This window comes from Cervus canadensis, chromosome 6 (genome assembly GCF_019320065.1).
Source record: "Cervus canadensis isolate Bull #8, Minnesota chromosome 6, ASM1932006v1, whole genome shotgun sequence".
Lineage (NCBI taxonomy): Eukaryota > Metazoa > Chordata > Mammalia > Artiodactyla > Cervidae > Cervus > Cervus canadensis.
Window position 1 is genome coordinate 80,523,176 of NC_057391.1, and position 15,431 is coordinate 80,538,606.

At 52.8% G+C, this 15,431-nt stretch overlaps 1 protein-coding gene across 3 annotated transcripts in view; it reads right to left on the reverse strand.

The window, feature by feature from the left end:
• LTBP2 (latent transforming growth factor beta binding protein 2) overlaps positions 1-15,431 on the reverse strand; it is a 106,123-nt gene that overhangs the window by 84,608 nt on the left and 6,084 nt on the right. For all 3 annotated transcript variants that reach the window (XM_043472546.1, XM_043472547.1, XM_043472545.1), the window contains exon 2: positions 13,256-13,326. In XM_043472546.1, the coding sequence (XP_043328481.1) occupies positions 13,256-13,326 (71 nt within the window). The remainder of the gene's footprint in view (positions 1-13,255; positions 13,327-15,431) is intronic.

Below are 15,431 nucleotides of genomic sequence, written 5' to 3' on the forward strand. Positions count from 1 at the left end.
CCTCCCCACTCCCCCCAAGATCACCCCCAACTGGCCCCAAATGGTGGCTCCAAGTGTCTGTCCATGAAGGGGGACAATCTTAGGTCAGTTTTTACCGGCCTACCATAAAACAAGAAAAACAAAACAGTTTTTTGGGTTTCTTATAATACTATTTTCTTCCCCATTGAAAAAGTTTCTTTCAGATGCAGAGGACAAACATACGGATACCAAGAGGGAAAGTGGGCGGTGGGATGAACCTGGAGATTGAAGTTGACGTATATACACTACTGATACTATGTATAAAATAAGTAGTGAGAATCTGCAATACAGCACAGTGCTCTGTGGTGACCTAAAAGGTAAAGAAATACAAAAAAGAGGTGAGAGATGTGTCTGGACAGCTGATTCACTTTGCTGTACGGCAGAAGCTAACACAACACTGTAAAGTAGCTATCAGTTCAGTTCAGTTCAGTTCAGTTGCTCAGTCGTGTCCGACTCTTTGTGACCTCATGAATCGCAGCATGCCAGGCCTACCTGTCCATCACCAGCTCCCAGAGTCTACTCAAACTCATGTCCATCGAGTCGGTGATGCCATCCAGCCATCTCATCCTCTGTCGTCCCCTTCTCCTCCTGCTCCCAATCCCTCCCAGCATCAGGGTCTTTTCCAATGAGTCAACTCTTCCCATGAGGTGGCCAAAGTACTGGAGTTTCAGCTTCAACATCAGTCCTTCCAATGAACACCCAGGACTGATCTCCTTTAGATGGACAGGTTGGATCTCCTTGCAGTCCAAGGGACTCTCAAGAGTCTTCTCCAACACCACAGTTCAAAAGCATCAATTTTTCAGCGCTCAGCTTTCTTCACATTCCAACACTCACATCCATACATGACCACTGGAAAAACCATAGCCTTGACTAGATGGACCTTTGTTGGCAAAGTAATGTCTCTGCTTTTTAATATGCTACCTAGGTTGGTCATAACTTTCCTTCCAAGCAGTAAGCATCTTTTAATTTCATGGCTGCAGTCACCATCTGCAGTGATTTTGGAGTCCAAAAAAATAAAGTCAGCCACTGTGTCCACTGTCTCCCCATCTATTTCCCATGAAGTGATGGCACCAGATGCCATGATCTTAGTTTTCTGAATGTTAAGCTTTAAGCCAGCTTTTTCACTCTCCTCTTTCCCTTTCATCAAGAGGCTCTTTAGTTCTTCTTCACTTTCTGCCACAAGGGTGGTGTCATCAGCATATCTGAGGTTATTGATATTTCTCCCGGCAATCTTGATTCCAGCTTGTGCTTCTTCCAGACCAGCGTTTCTCATGATGTACTCTGCATATAAGTTAAATAAGCAGGGTGACAATATACAGCCTTGACGTACTCCTTTTCCTATTTGGAACTAGTCTGTTGTTCCATGTCCAGTTCTAACTGTTGCTTCCTGACCTGCATACAGGTTTCTCAAGAGGCTATACTCCAATACAAAAAAAAAAATTTAAGTGTCTTTTATTTTAAGATTATATTATGCCTCCTTTTCTGGTGTTAAAATGTTCTTTGAAGTGTTTAAAGGTGATGGCAAATGATGTTTCTAATATTCTCACTTAGCAAAATGAAAAGCTGGCTACTGTACTCTGGTACATAAGATGTGTTTGGATATTTACTGGTGAAATGCAAAAGTTTGGAACCCTTGGGGAAGGAGCAGGCCATAGTGGTCAAGTGCCTTTTGTTTAAAGGAGACTGTGAAAAGCATTCCTAGGTCAAACGAGCACAGATTTCAAAACTGAAGTATCTAGGGCTCAGTCATTGCAGAATCGCCCATGGCAGGGGCGATTGCATAAGGCAGAGAAGGAAATGCCGAGGCACCCCCAGAGAGGCAGTTTCAAGCGGCATTGTGGGAAGTTTAAGAGAGAAAATTCCCAGCGTGGCAGGCTAGGCCGTCCTCATGTTTCATGCCTGGATCCTCATTCCTCCCACTTTCCCACAAGAGCAGAGGTCATGCCTTATACTTGAGAAGTCAACCCAGAGAGGGTATATGGCTTTAACAAGTCTTTGTTGATTATTGGTGACGGGTTATCAAGCATGATGCCCCGATGCTCATGTCTAGCCATCAAAGACATATCCAGCCCCTCCCTGTCAGGGACCAGCATCCTCAGAACCTGGAAGTGATGCTGCTCCCAGATTCCCATGCCCGCTCACCAATGCCAGCCATTAGCCATTCATAATTTGGGCTCCTGAACCCTGGCTTGTCCACATTCCTGGCACTCTCTTTCTCACTGAGGATTGGACATGTGGAAAGTTTCAGCTTTGGGAGTTCAGCTCTGTGAAGTTAGCAGGATGCCAAAAGAGAGGGAATAAAAAGAAAACTCCTGAAACTGCTTTGAAAGTAAGAAATAGAAAGTACCGTTCTCTCCACCGTGCCCCAACCCCCGACTCCTGGCTGTGCCCCCTTCTACCTTCACTCAGATCCAGTACAGTCGAGAAGAGGTTTGCTCAGATTTTCCACCCAAAACCCCTCCATTTGGGAGGAAACCAAATTCAGAATGGGCAGGCCTCGGGAGGGGAGAGTCTGGAAAGAGCTCCCAGCAGGCAGGCAGCTTCTACCATCCGCTCACAGCCTCTGTGAACAGTGGCTTGGTAGCAAAAGGACCTTGGGTTGAGTCAGGAAGATTTGGTTTGACCCCTCGCTCAGCCACACCCCGCCTGTGTGACCTTGGGCACCTCTTGTCTCACTGAGATGCCTCAACCTGTGCCTCAGGTGTCTCATCCATCAAAGGGGTCTGACAATTGCTGCCTCAGAGAGTTGTGTGAGCCTCAGCAGAAATCAGGGACGTGGACGTGCTCTGCACTCTCTGAGGCTGTGCCGTCCAGCGCTGTCTGGTGCTGTAGCCATGAGCTTAGTCGTGTCCGACGCTTGTGACCCCATGGACTGCAGCCCGCCAGGTATCTCTCCCCCTGGGGATTCTCCAGGCAGGAATACTGGAGTGGGTTGCCATGCCCTCCTCCAGGGGATCTTCCCAATCTAGGGATGGAACCCGGGTCTCCTGCATTGCAGGCAGGTTCTTTACCTTCTGAGCCACCAGGGAAGCCTGTAGCCATGAGCAATACAGGGCTATTGCCAGTGAAATTGATTAAATAAAATTTAAAATTCAGTTGCACTAGACACATGTCAAGGGCTCAACAGCTAAAGGAGGCTCAGGGCTACCATGTTAGATGGCAGGATACAGAGCATTTCCACAGAAAGTTTCCACAGGAAGTTGTATTGGATAGCATTTAAAAAAAAAAAAAAAAAAGAGAAATAAAGCTTAAAAAACCCACACCCCCAAGGGATGGAAGCAAGAGGGCTTCTGGATTTCTCTGCCATGACGTTTTTCCCAGGAAAAGGCAATGACAACGTGGGCCCTGGTTACAGAGATGTAACACGCGCTGTGGTGCAGAGTGAGGGCTGCTTCTCAGGTGTTGAACACAGCTGGTCTCCTCTCCACCTCCCACCCTCACCACGCAGGCCTCTTGTCATCCACTCTCTCTCCTGGGACTCAGAGATGCCTTCTCCCTCCATCAATCATCCATCAGGTGAGGCGCTGACTTCAGGGTGGGCGGCTTCAGCCCGCACCCTCCTCCGAGGCCTCCAGGCCCCCGCATGCTAATTGTCCGGGAGATAACCCCAGCTTCCAGATTAGACGCTGGGCCCAGGACCCCCACACCCGAGGCTCCTCAGCGGCCCCTCAGATTAAAATGCCATCTTTCCTAAACTCTGCCTCAGTGGGACACTAGGACCCCCTCCCACTGAGTACCGCCCCCTCCCTCAGGACAGGGCCCTGTCTCTTCCACACCTAGAGGCCTTTGCAGACAGGACAGTCTCCCACCACGCTCAGTACTGTCCTTCCCTCACACCCCACCTTAGACCCCTACCTGGAGCCTCAGTTTGCCTTTGAAATTCACTTCACTGGGTCAGGGAGGAGGGGTGTAACTATGGCCCTGAGCTGTTTCTCCACAGCCTTGACCTCTGGTTCCCAAAGAAAGGGGACCCTGATGTCAGAGCCCACCCCCTGCCCTGGGGCCAGGAAATCTCTCACTGGCCTTCACACACTCTCAGAATCCACGAGGGACTCATCCTCTTTACACCCAAACTCTGCCCAGGGGCTGTGTCCACCCCAGACCCCGACTCGGCCCCGAACCGCCAGGCTGTGGGAGAAGTCAGGTCCTCAAGGACTCGGCTGTTCCCATCACAGCTGGGCTGGGGCGGCAGCTCAGGAGGGCTGGAAGCAGCCCTGGGGCTCAGGGGCCAGCCAAGCGCCCGGCTCCAAAATAGCAGTTGTGTTCACATAAAAGCCTCTAATGAGAGAAAGATGCCGTTCTTGGCCCCTTGCGCGCGCCCTGCAGACGTCGTCGTCTGGCAGGCCGAGGGGGCCTCTACCGTTTGGCGGCCGGAGGGGAGGAAGGGGAGGTGTGAGTCAGACCTTGGCCCCCAGCCCCTCGGCATGGACCGCCCTGCTAATTGCATTAACAAATGCCGAGATGCTGGGCCAGTTGAGGGGCCAGGGGCTGGGGCAGAGAGCAGCCTCAATTCCCATCAGCTCCAGCAGGCATGAGGAAGGGACCACTGGGTAGGACTCGGGGGCCCAGGGCTGAGGCCCGGGTTTGCCGCAAGCTCCTGCCCTAAAGCAGAAGCTCACCTGTCCACCCCTTCACAGCCCTGAGGGCTCTGTCTAGAGGAGGCAGGGATTTAAAAAGGGCCCCTGCAGCTCTAATGGAATCCTGAAGCTGCCCTCCTCGGGGATATGCCCGGGGACCCTGTTTTTTCCAGGGGAGCTGCTCCAGGACACAGAGGACAAGTCTGTGACTGATATGGAGCCATCCAAGCCCTTCTGCAGACACACCAGCTCCACGCCCAGGACCCACAAAGGTCAAGAGGGAAGGAGTACACCAGTCCCACTTATAACTCAGCCAAGGCCAGGGCAGAAGTGTGGAGGAGAGAGCAGCCTTACAGTCAAAGAGACCTGCATTTGAATTCCAACCGGGTGACCTCAGGCAGATTTCATCACCTCTGCCAGTCTCGTTTTCTCTAGAAAACAGTCGTGCATCCAACATTTACTCTTTGCCTAGGACGGTAAACAAGACAGACACTGTCCTTTTTCTCACAGGGCCTCCAGCTCGGCAAGACTCATAAAACAAGTAAACAAACAAGCAGAGGAAGAGAAGTTGGGGTATGAAGGATGGAGGAAACAGTCGACAGGCTGAGATCCAGAAAAACAAGGCTGCTGGGGGCAACTCTCCACAAACTGGTGGGGGGAGCTGGAAACAAACCGGAAGGAGGATGAGGAGGCAGCCCCCTACGGAGACGAGAGAAATCTCGTGCAACAGCCTGGAGGCGGCACATCCCAGGAACCCAGCCTGGATTCGGTGAGCGAGGGGCGGACACACGAGGCTGAACACACTGCTGCAGGAAGGTTTGACTAGGGATGTGTGAATATCTGGACTTCCCAGGTGGCGCTAGTGGTAAAGAACACGCCTGCCAATGCGGGAGATGTAAGAGATGCGGGTTCCATCCCTGGGTCAGGAAGATCCCCTGGAGAAGGAAATGGCAACCCATCCCAGTATTCTTGCCTGGAGAATCCCATGGACACAGGAGCCTGGCGGACTAGGGTCCATGGGGTCACAAAGAGTCAGACAAGACCAAAGCGACTTAACATGCACGCACGTGTGATTATCGAATTTCCGAGATGGAACCGGAGGGTAAGAGGGGCAGTGGGAGCAATCAGCCAGCTGCAGCGGTTACCTAGGAGGATGTGCTATTGCTCAGGACCAGAGACTGGAGAAGCATGGAGCTGGGGGGAGGTGGGGGAGTGAGAAGCAGATTCCCAAGAGATTTAGGAAGTGACACACACAGGGCTTGGTGATAGATTGGACAAAAACCTAAGTAAGAGGAAAGTGTGCTAAATGGTCCCCAAGAGTGCAGCCCGAGCATTCAGATAGACGGGTTGCCTTTTAACAGGGTGGGTAAGGCCTGGTCAGGGACATTGGCTCAGAGGGAGGGAAACCATGAGTTCGCTTTGGTAAAGCTGAGGTCTGGGTGGGGGTGTCTGGAGGCATCAAGAGCATCAAGATGCCAAGGAGGCAGCAGGATGAAAGGAGTCTGGAGGTCGGAGGAGAAGTCTGGCTGAAGATGCACATAAATCTGGGTGTCATCAGCCCAGAGACGATGCTCACATCCATGGGAATGCATTAGATCACTCCAGGACAGTGCAGTGAAAAAGAAAAGAAGAGAGCCCAGAACTCAGTCCAATGTTTAGTTGCTGGGCAGAGGAGAAGCAGCAGCCAAGGGACATGGGAGGAGCCAGCACAGAGATCAACGTGGTGGCCGTTCACAGGGCAGGGGGTGCTGAAGGGTTTAGTGTGGTCCCTGGCACAGAGCGAGTACTGCCACTTTTATTATTGTTGTGTTTTAATTGTCTGGCACAGTGCCTACAGGCACTCAATAGTGTGGGGGGGGAGCAATTAATGCTGGATTTGCTTCACATGGTCCCCCCTCTCTGGGAGGAGGATTTGGAAGATCTGGAGAAAGTTAAAGGTAGCCCAACATTAAGATGTTGAGTAGGAAAGGTGAAGCTGAGGAGATGAGAAGAGGCAGCTGGGGATGGCAGAAGGAAACTATCAGGTCACCCGAGTAATCATTCACCCACTCAGTCCTTTAACACACATGTAGCAAGCAGGCACCCTACTGGCATCGACAGGACACAGGCCCTGGCCTCACGACCCCCTGGGGAAGTGAAAGTGAAAGTGTTAGTGGCTCAGCCATGTCCAACTCTTTGTGATCCAAGGACTGCAGCTCCTCCGTCCAGGCTCCTCTGTCCATAGAATTCTTTGTGTGTGTGCATGCATGTGTGACCCCATGAACTGTAAACCACCAGGCACCTCTGTTCATAGAATTCTTTGCATGTGTGTGTATGTGTGCATGCATGTGTGTACATCCGTATGTGTGTGTGTGTTAGTCACTCAGTCATGTCTGACTCTGTGACCCCACGGACTGTAACCCACCGAGCTCCTCTGTCCAAGAAATTCTCCAGGCAAGAATACTGAAGTGGATTGCCATTCCCTTCTCCAAGGGATCTTCCCAACCCAGGGATCGAACCTGCAACTTCTGTGTCTCCCACATTGCAGGCATATTCTTTACCGTCTGAGCCTCCAGAGAAGGCCCTGGGTAAGAGCATCTCCTATATAATCCTTGGAGCAAAAAGACTTGGGGGCACACACCTGCTCAACAGGAAGATCTAAGGTACCCCCACATGGAGGGGGTAGAGTTGGGCAATGTCTCTTGCTAGGACTGTACCCTTTCTGTTAGCTGGGTCTCCACTGCAGTTGTGTGATAACTCCCCTTAACGCCTTCCACTTTCCTTTCTACCACTCCCACCAACTACTGAATCTCATCGGACAATTCACCCAGAGATGAGCCATAGGTAGGCTCGAGCCTCTAGTTCCTGCTGGTTCCAAAACAATCAGTAATGAACCTGCAAATCTCACACGTGCCCTGAACTTTTTCCCTAACGTTTGCTCAGTACTTACCATTATGAGACCCTGGGGCCAATTTCTTTACAAGTATCTCCTCTAAAGATTCTTACAACAACCAGGGGTACCAGTCTGACCCTCATTTGACATATGGACAAACTGAGGCTTAGAGCAGTCCAGCAACTTGTCTGAGATCCCCGTGCAAGTAAGTGATGGAGCAAGAGTTTGAACTCAGAGAGTCTGGCTCCAAAGTTGGGGCTCTTCCCCATCTGGCCAGAGTCTTGGCCTTTGGGGTGGGGTCATTTGCAGGGCTGGGCTGGGGGGGCCAGAAGAGCTCCTTCAGGGAAACTCAGGAGAAGCTCAGATCAGAAGGGATGGGGATCCTCACAGCACTGAGATGTGGTCCAGAAGTCATGCTGTTGTAATGGCCCCACAAGTAGAGAGGCTTGGGGCCAAAACACAAGAACAAGTGCCCAGGCCATTCCAGGGTCTCCTGAGCACCATGGGGAGTTTTCTGAAAAGGCTGATGAGCCCAGGGCAGCAGGAGGAGACCTCTCTGCACAGGCCTGGGAAAGGCCCTGTGTTGCTCAGCACATTGTTGGTGAGCCTTCACCTTGTATCCAACGAATGCTTGCACTGCACTGCAGGCCCAGGGGTCACGAGATACAGTCCCTGCTCTCACCATCAAGGCCAGACATGTATGGAACATCCAGAACATGCCAGGCTTTGAACTAAACATTTGCCCTAAGCTCTCTCTTTGTTCCTTAGAATTCTGTTAGGCAGGGATGAGTATTAGTCATATTTTACGGAAAAAGAAATTGAGGCACAGAGAGCTTAAACATCTTGCCCAAGGTCTTGAAGCTAAGCTATGGAGCTGGCATTTAAACCCAGGCAGGCAGCATAGCCTCCTGAATTGAGATTAAGATCACAGCCAAAGTTACCCCATGCCAGGCTCTCTACACGCACTCACTCGTTTCCCAGGAGCGTGGTGTCAAGCCCTGTCCTCTGGACTAGGCTACCTAAATTCACACCCAGGCTCTGCCGAGTCCCAGCTGCATGACTTGGACAAAGAGTTAACCTCATCTGTAAATGGGCATAAAGATCAAATCTGGTTTACAGGAGGGTTGTTGTCAGGGTTAAAAATTAAAAATTAAGTTCTGACCCTCGTTAAGAGCTTGAGTGTGCTACTATTATTAGAAGCAGCTCTATAGAGACTGTTATACCCACTCATTGGGTGAGGTGTTATACTCACTTACTGGGTGAGGCTCTGGGGCTGGGAGAGGGCCAGGCACTTGCTTGAGGACACAGAGCTGGGATTCAAAGCTATGACTCCTTGAATCTGGCACTGGAATCTAAAGTATATGTTCTCACTCCGTGCCTTACTCCTGGTGGGGGCGTGGGGGTGGTAACCCTCCTAGCCCCTTCCCTGAGAGCCTTCTGCCTTCCCCAGAACAGCCCCGGCCCCTGTGCATCTAGGCTGAGATAAAAGGAGAAGCCAGAGAATTCTTCAAATCTTCTTCCCCAGGATGAGACTTTAGAAGCCCCTGCAAAGGCTGTATGTGTATTGGGGTGAGTCAGTCTGGGAAGACTGGACAGTCTTCCAAAAGCCCTAGCTCTAAACAGGATCCAGCCTCCCCACACCCTGCAGCCCTTTACTTCAGCCGAGCCAGCCAGCAGGCCCCAGCGAGCTGCCTGCACAAATACATAAACACATAAATTGTGTGGCAGGGCTGGCAAAGCCACAGAAGGGAAGGAGGAGACCAAGACCAGAGGAGGAGGCGAGGGCCCAGCTCCAGACCCCGCCAGGCTGCAGAGAGCAGCTGGGCTTCCAGCAACGGACACCTGCAGATGCCGTGGCTCCCCGAGGCCCAGGGACCGGACAGAAATAAAGAGAGAGGCTGCCAGGGAGATGGCCGGTATGTTACGGCAACCTAGGATTCCATGAGAGGAGGCAAGCGGGGGGTCAGGGGAGACCCAGGGCACAAAGGCCATCACTCCCTGTGTGTGGGCAGTGGGCTGGACCCACAGGTATCTGGGAGAGACCAGGGGGTGGATTGACCCCCTGCACCCTTCTGAGACTAGACTTGGCATTTGGGGGAATGTCACACAACCTCTCCCTGTCACCCCAAGCTTGCCAGACCAGGAGAGGCACCTCACATCTGTGAAACCGCTAGACCAGAGTCATGAGCACTCCCCAGAACTGGCAGCATTGGCTCCAGCCAGGGGAGTGTAGCGTGGGGAGGGGATAGGGAGACGCAAACCACACAGAGGAAGCAGGACTGCCAGCTAACAGGGCGTGGAAGCAAGAGCCCATACTTGACAGAGCTTCGGACCCAGCCATCCAGGCCAACACCCCGCCGTCCACGTGGTTCTCATTAGGCTCATTAGCAGCAAAATAGCAACAAGCAAACAGCACTGGGCCCAGCTAATTAGTGCGCAGACCGTCAGTGGGCAAGTCGACTTCCAGTGGGAGAGGCTAACACCCACTGGCAAAGTCTTCCCGGGGCGCTGCCAGCCTGCATGCCAGAGTCCCAGAGACACCTGTAGGGGCAGCAGAACACCGGGGAGAGAAATAACAGGGCTGAGGACCCCCAGGGTGGAGTGGGTACTGACGGCACTCCGGAGCAGCCGCCCCCTGCTCAGGGCGCAAGGGTGCACACACACATCAGTTCTGACAATCCGCAGACTCACCCAACCTCGAGTTTCCAGTGTTGAAACTCCAGATTGGCAGAGAATGATGCTGGAAAGTCATGAGCAAGTCAGGAAATCGAGAGCCTTCAGGCCCGAGCGAGGCTCATGCCCAGACCCTCGGGCAGCTAGGGAGAAGGCCACCCACTCTGAAGCTAGCCTCCCCAACTTTTCCAACCTCAGCAACACTCTCCTAAGCTCCCTAGAACTTACGAGCCCTCCTCCTCATCTCTAGCCCCAAATCCCTCCCCAGGCCTCCAGACAGCCCCCCAGGGCTTGCTACTCAAAGTGTGGTCCGAGGACCAGCAGCATCAGCATCCCCTAGGAGCTTGTTAGAAACAGACTCTCCAGCCTCACCCCAGACCTGCTGAGTCACAGTCTACACTTTAATAAGATCCCAAAGGAGAGTGAAAAAGCTGGCTCAAAACTCAGCATTCAAAAAAACTAAGATCATGGTATCCAGCCCCGTCACTTAATGGCAAAATAGAAGGGGAAAAAGTAGAAGTGACAAATTTTATTTTCTTGGGCGACAAAATTGCTGTGGATGGTGACTGTAGCCATTAAATTAAGCAATGTTTGCTCCTTGGAAGGAAAGCTATGACAAACCTAGACAGCATATTGAAAAGATGAGACATCTCTTTGTTGATAAAGGTCCATACAGTCAAACCCATGGTTTTTCCAGTAGTCACGTATGGATGTGAGAGTTGGACCATAAAGAAGGCTGAATACCAAAGAACTGATGCTTTTGAATTGTGGTGCTGGAGAAGACTGCTGAGAGTCCCTTGGACTGCAAGGAGATTAAACCAGTCAATCTTAAAGGAAATCAACACTGAATATTCATTGGAAGGACTGATGCTGAAGCTGAAGCTCCAATACTTTGGCTATCTGGTGCAAAGAGCCAAGTCACTGGAAAAGACCCTAATGCTGGGAAAGATTGAGGGCAGGAGGAGAAGGGGGCAACAGAGGATGAGATGGTTGGATGGTATCAGTGACTCAGTGGACATGAATTTGAGCAAGCTCCTGGAGATGGTGAAGGACAGGGAAGCCTGATGTGCTGCAGTCCATGGGGTCACAAAGAGTCAGACACAAGTGAGCAACTGAACAACAAGAATAACAGAGGATTCATGGGAACATTCAAATTTGAGTAGGGCTCCCCAAGGCAGATCTTTCCATGACTGACCCCAAACTCTGCTTAGCAGCCTTCAGCCCTGGCTAGGATCACCTATGGAACTTTAATAACATACCAGTGTTCAGCCCCCAGCCCCAGAGCTTCTCCTGGCTGTAAACTTACTGAGCTACCCACATCCTTGGCTTCTCTGCCCAGGGGAGTCACCGATTTCAGGTCCCAGATCCTCTACTAAGGAGCTATATGACCTTGAGCAAGTCATCTGAGGCACACGGTCCTTATCTTTCAAGTTATGAAGAGGGGTCCCTCCCCTAACTGTGTCCCTAGTCACCAAGTACCTAGCCTCTGCAAGCCCCACTAATCCAGGTTCCCCAAAAAGGAAAGGATTTTCGGGTAGAAATCTGCTTTGCTATTTGTTTCTGAGTTTGGAGTTTTGCCTTCTTTATCTGGAGATCCTCAGAGAGACCCAAGATTCTGCCCAGGCTTCATCATCAGACTGGGAGAGGGTCAAGGCCATGAGGTCAGAGACAGAACTGAAAGTTTAGTGAGCCAGCCCCGTAGGAATGGAAGCAACCCCATTGCATCCCTGTCTATCCCCGTCTCAGAAGGCATCAGGAGACCAGAAATGAGGGCATCCATCAGGGACAGGAACACCATAGGTTTCATCACCCTGCTGGACAACTAGCTGTGAAACTCACACTGGAAAGGGCCTAGGGCTTGTCCTTGGGTGGGAAGGGGTGCTGGTGAGACTGGGGCTTTGTAGCCAGGCTTAGGGCAGAGGGTAGAATCGGATCCAGGAGGAACAGCTGGGCAGAGCTCCCGGTACTGCCACAAACACCGGAGCGGGGGGCGTGGTGCTGACGAAGGCTTGAGAGGGGCCCCGGGGTGTGCGGGAGGACGATCCAAGCTCTCTAAAACCGCCCAGCCATCACCTGTGGGGCTCCCAGAGTCCAGAAGGCCCCACGGGTACGAGCACGCGGTTCCGGGTCAGACTGCCCAGAGTCTGCCTCCTGAGCCAGACTCCGATGCTGTCTCCTCGGACACGTTTCTTAACCAACCTGAGCCTCAGTGTCCCAGGCTGTGAGCGGGATGGGCAGTAAACACTCACGTTACAGGACTGAGAGACTCAAGTAAGATGATGTATGTGAAGAGCGTAGCACAGCGTCGGGTATACAGTGAGTCCCCAGCGGTTAGCTGGTAGCTGCAGTAGTCCTCGTCACTGTTGCGGTGTCCACGGTGGTGGTGTTAGTACAGTAACGGCGGTAGAAGCAGCAGCTATAGTGGTAACGATGATAGTAGAAGCAGTAGGAGTAGTAATGGTGCTGGTGGTAACAGAGGGAGCAGTCAGGTGGGTGGTACATTTCCTAATCTGGGCCAGCCTGCCAGGCTTCGAAGAGGCCCAGAGGAAGACTGCCCCAGACACAGAACCAGAGACTCATCTGACCATGCTGGTAGAATGCCCGCCAGGGGCCAGAGCAGAGGTGGATCCCCACAGCATGCATTGTGAGTACCCTCTTCCCACGGAATGTAGGATGCAGAGGCTCTGGGGCCAGGTGTGTTCTGCAGACGCCAGGGCAGGCTAGGGGCGAGCCCCAACACAGGGGGACATCAGAAGAGGCATACAGGAAGCTTTATAAACACAAGCAGGGGTTTATCTGAGAAGTCATTTTCAGTTCAGTCATCAGGAGGCTTTTTTTTTTTTTTGCCATGCAGCTTGCAGGAGCTTAGTTCCCCGACCAAGGATTGAACCCGGGCCTTCTGCAGTGAAAGCACAGAGTCCTACCGAGGAGTTCCCTGGAGGCACTTTTTCGCCTCCTCCCTTCCACTGCTTCCCGCTGGAGAGGGCTGCCTGCTCCAGAGGTGAGTTGGGGAAAACACGTGCTCCAGGTTCCAGAGATGCCACACCCAACTCAGCTCAATGGAGAGAGAGAGAGAGAGAGAGGGAGAGAGGGTGGATGGGGTGGAGGCACTCACGTTTGATACAGTGGTTGGTGCTGTTTGCCGTTGTCCATCCCGGGCAGCACTGTCCCCCGCAGACATTCCTCCTGTGGGGCCACCAAGACAGGGTCAGCGTGGTATGCTCAGAACAGGATTATTCACAGAGCTTAATGTCTGATGGTCCTGCCCTCTACAGGCGGGGCCTGGGGGAACTCTGCCAGGCCGGGCACCGTCCCCCTTCTCAAGGGAGGCCGCGTGGCCCAGGGGCGGGCACTAAGATGGAATCCTGATTCTGCCACTGGCAGCACGACCTTGGGAAGCATCACTGTCGTCATCTGTACAAGGCAGATAATAATACCTGCCGCATGGGGTTGTTGGGAGGATTCAACAAGATAGGGATATAGAGCCCCTGACGTGAGAAGACACTCCACTGGCACGGGGATCACAAAGACGACCAAAAAGCAAGTTCAGAGTGGCTCAGTCCCTTGCCAAGGCTAAACAAGAAGTGTCAGAGCCAGACTCAAACCTAGGTTGACCCAACTCAAAGTCATGCTTCAACTCCACGTGGCCTCTCACCAAAAAATAATCACCATGGCCCTTGCCAACAAATGCTGATAATCCAAGGGAAGCTGGAAGACACACAGACACACACAACAGCCTTAAGGACCTACATCTGTATCCCTTGCCAACAAATGCACACTGGGAGGAGCCTTAGCCCTCGGGCAGGCTGGTACAGGGTGAGACCGAGCAACTGGGAGGGTGATGGAAAGAGCCAGGCTCCAGAATGTCCTTTAAGAGGGGCTGAGGAGGTGGCAGGCTGGTGGGACAATGGGGCTGGGGACTCAGGATAAGCCGCTCTGCGTGGCGAGTACACTTTTTATTTGGGTAGGCTGATGGAGATTACTTGAAGCGGGGATAGTCCTTCCCCCAGCACCAGGGCCATTCTCCCAGTTCACCCAAACTCTGCCCTCTGCTTTCCAGTGGGGCCCTTCAGCACCAGTAGCTTTCACCCACCCTGCCTGTCAATCTAAAGACCCACATGCTCAGACCCAGGTGACTTCCCCAGAGGGCTCTTCTTGGAGAAGACCTCTGAGGTCTTGCCTCCCCAGCTCAGAGTGGGCTTGGCTCTGGCCTCGCAATATCCCATGGTTTCCATCAGAAATTATCTACCAAGCACTCACTGAAACACAGGGTAAGCAGGGTGGCAGAGGTATGGAGTCCGAGAGTCGGGGTGAAGGGCTGACCAGGAGGCCATTCCCCTGGCCTCTGTGGCCAGCGTGGGGGCATCTGGTCCCACTTAAGAGTTTGGTTGACGTTTGTGTCGACCCCGAAGCTGGTGTGGTTTTTGAAACCTTACGAAACATTCAAAATAAATTCCTGCCGTTTGAAAATGCTGAGGCCCATTTCTGGCCCTTCGGCCCAAAGCTGTGGGGAGCTGCCTCCCAGGGAGCTCGCAGAATGTCCTCTCGGCAGAGGGCTGTGCCATCTCGGCCACCTCAAAGCCTCTCTGGACCACTTCCCTCAGCAGTTTACTGGTTCCCTGAAGGCCTCCTCCCCACCAGGGTGCCAGTCAGTCACTGGGTTCTGCAGAAAGGGCTGGTCCTCCTACCCACAGCTTCTGAGTTGTGTGCCCCGGTGGGAGGGGGAACAACCCACCCATTTGTAAGTCATTACCCCTGGTGGTGGTGACAAGGCCTCTGAGAGGTCTGGGAGGTCTTTGAGAAGAAAAACAGGCAGCAAGCCCTGGGAGTTTTCTAAAGCCTAGCATCCGGGGGAGCCCAGAGAGCACAGACCGAGGAGTCTGCTGGGCCGAGAGGTCATGGCGTGGAGCCCGGCTCCAGGAGGCCCCCCGAGCCTGCTGTCACCCTAGATGCCCTCAGGATGGCCACAGAGCTGACTGTAGGAGGGCAGCGGCTCGGCCTGCCCTGCCTGCCCAGGGTAGAGCCTTCAAGGCCGCCAGGGCCCCCAGGAGAACTGGTCAGGATCAAAGCTGCCAAGCAAGGGAGCCACACTCAGCTAACAGGGCCTTCCAGAGAGATCCAGGAGACCAGCCAGAGCCTTGGGTGCAGGCTCCGGGAGGTGCCTGATGGGAGATGACTGTTCAATGAGCTCCAGTTAGCTGGAGAGAGCTGATGAGACTGACCAGCTGGGGCAAGTGACTCAGGGGTCCTGGCTTTCTGGAAGATATCACTCAGAGAATTTTATAAGCCCA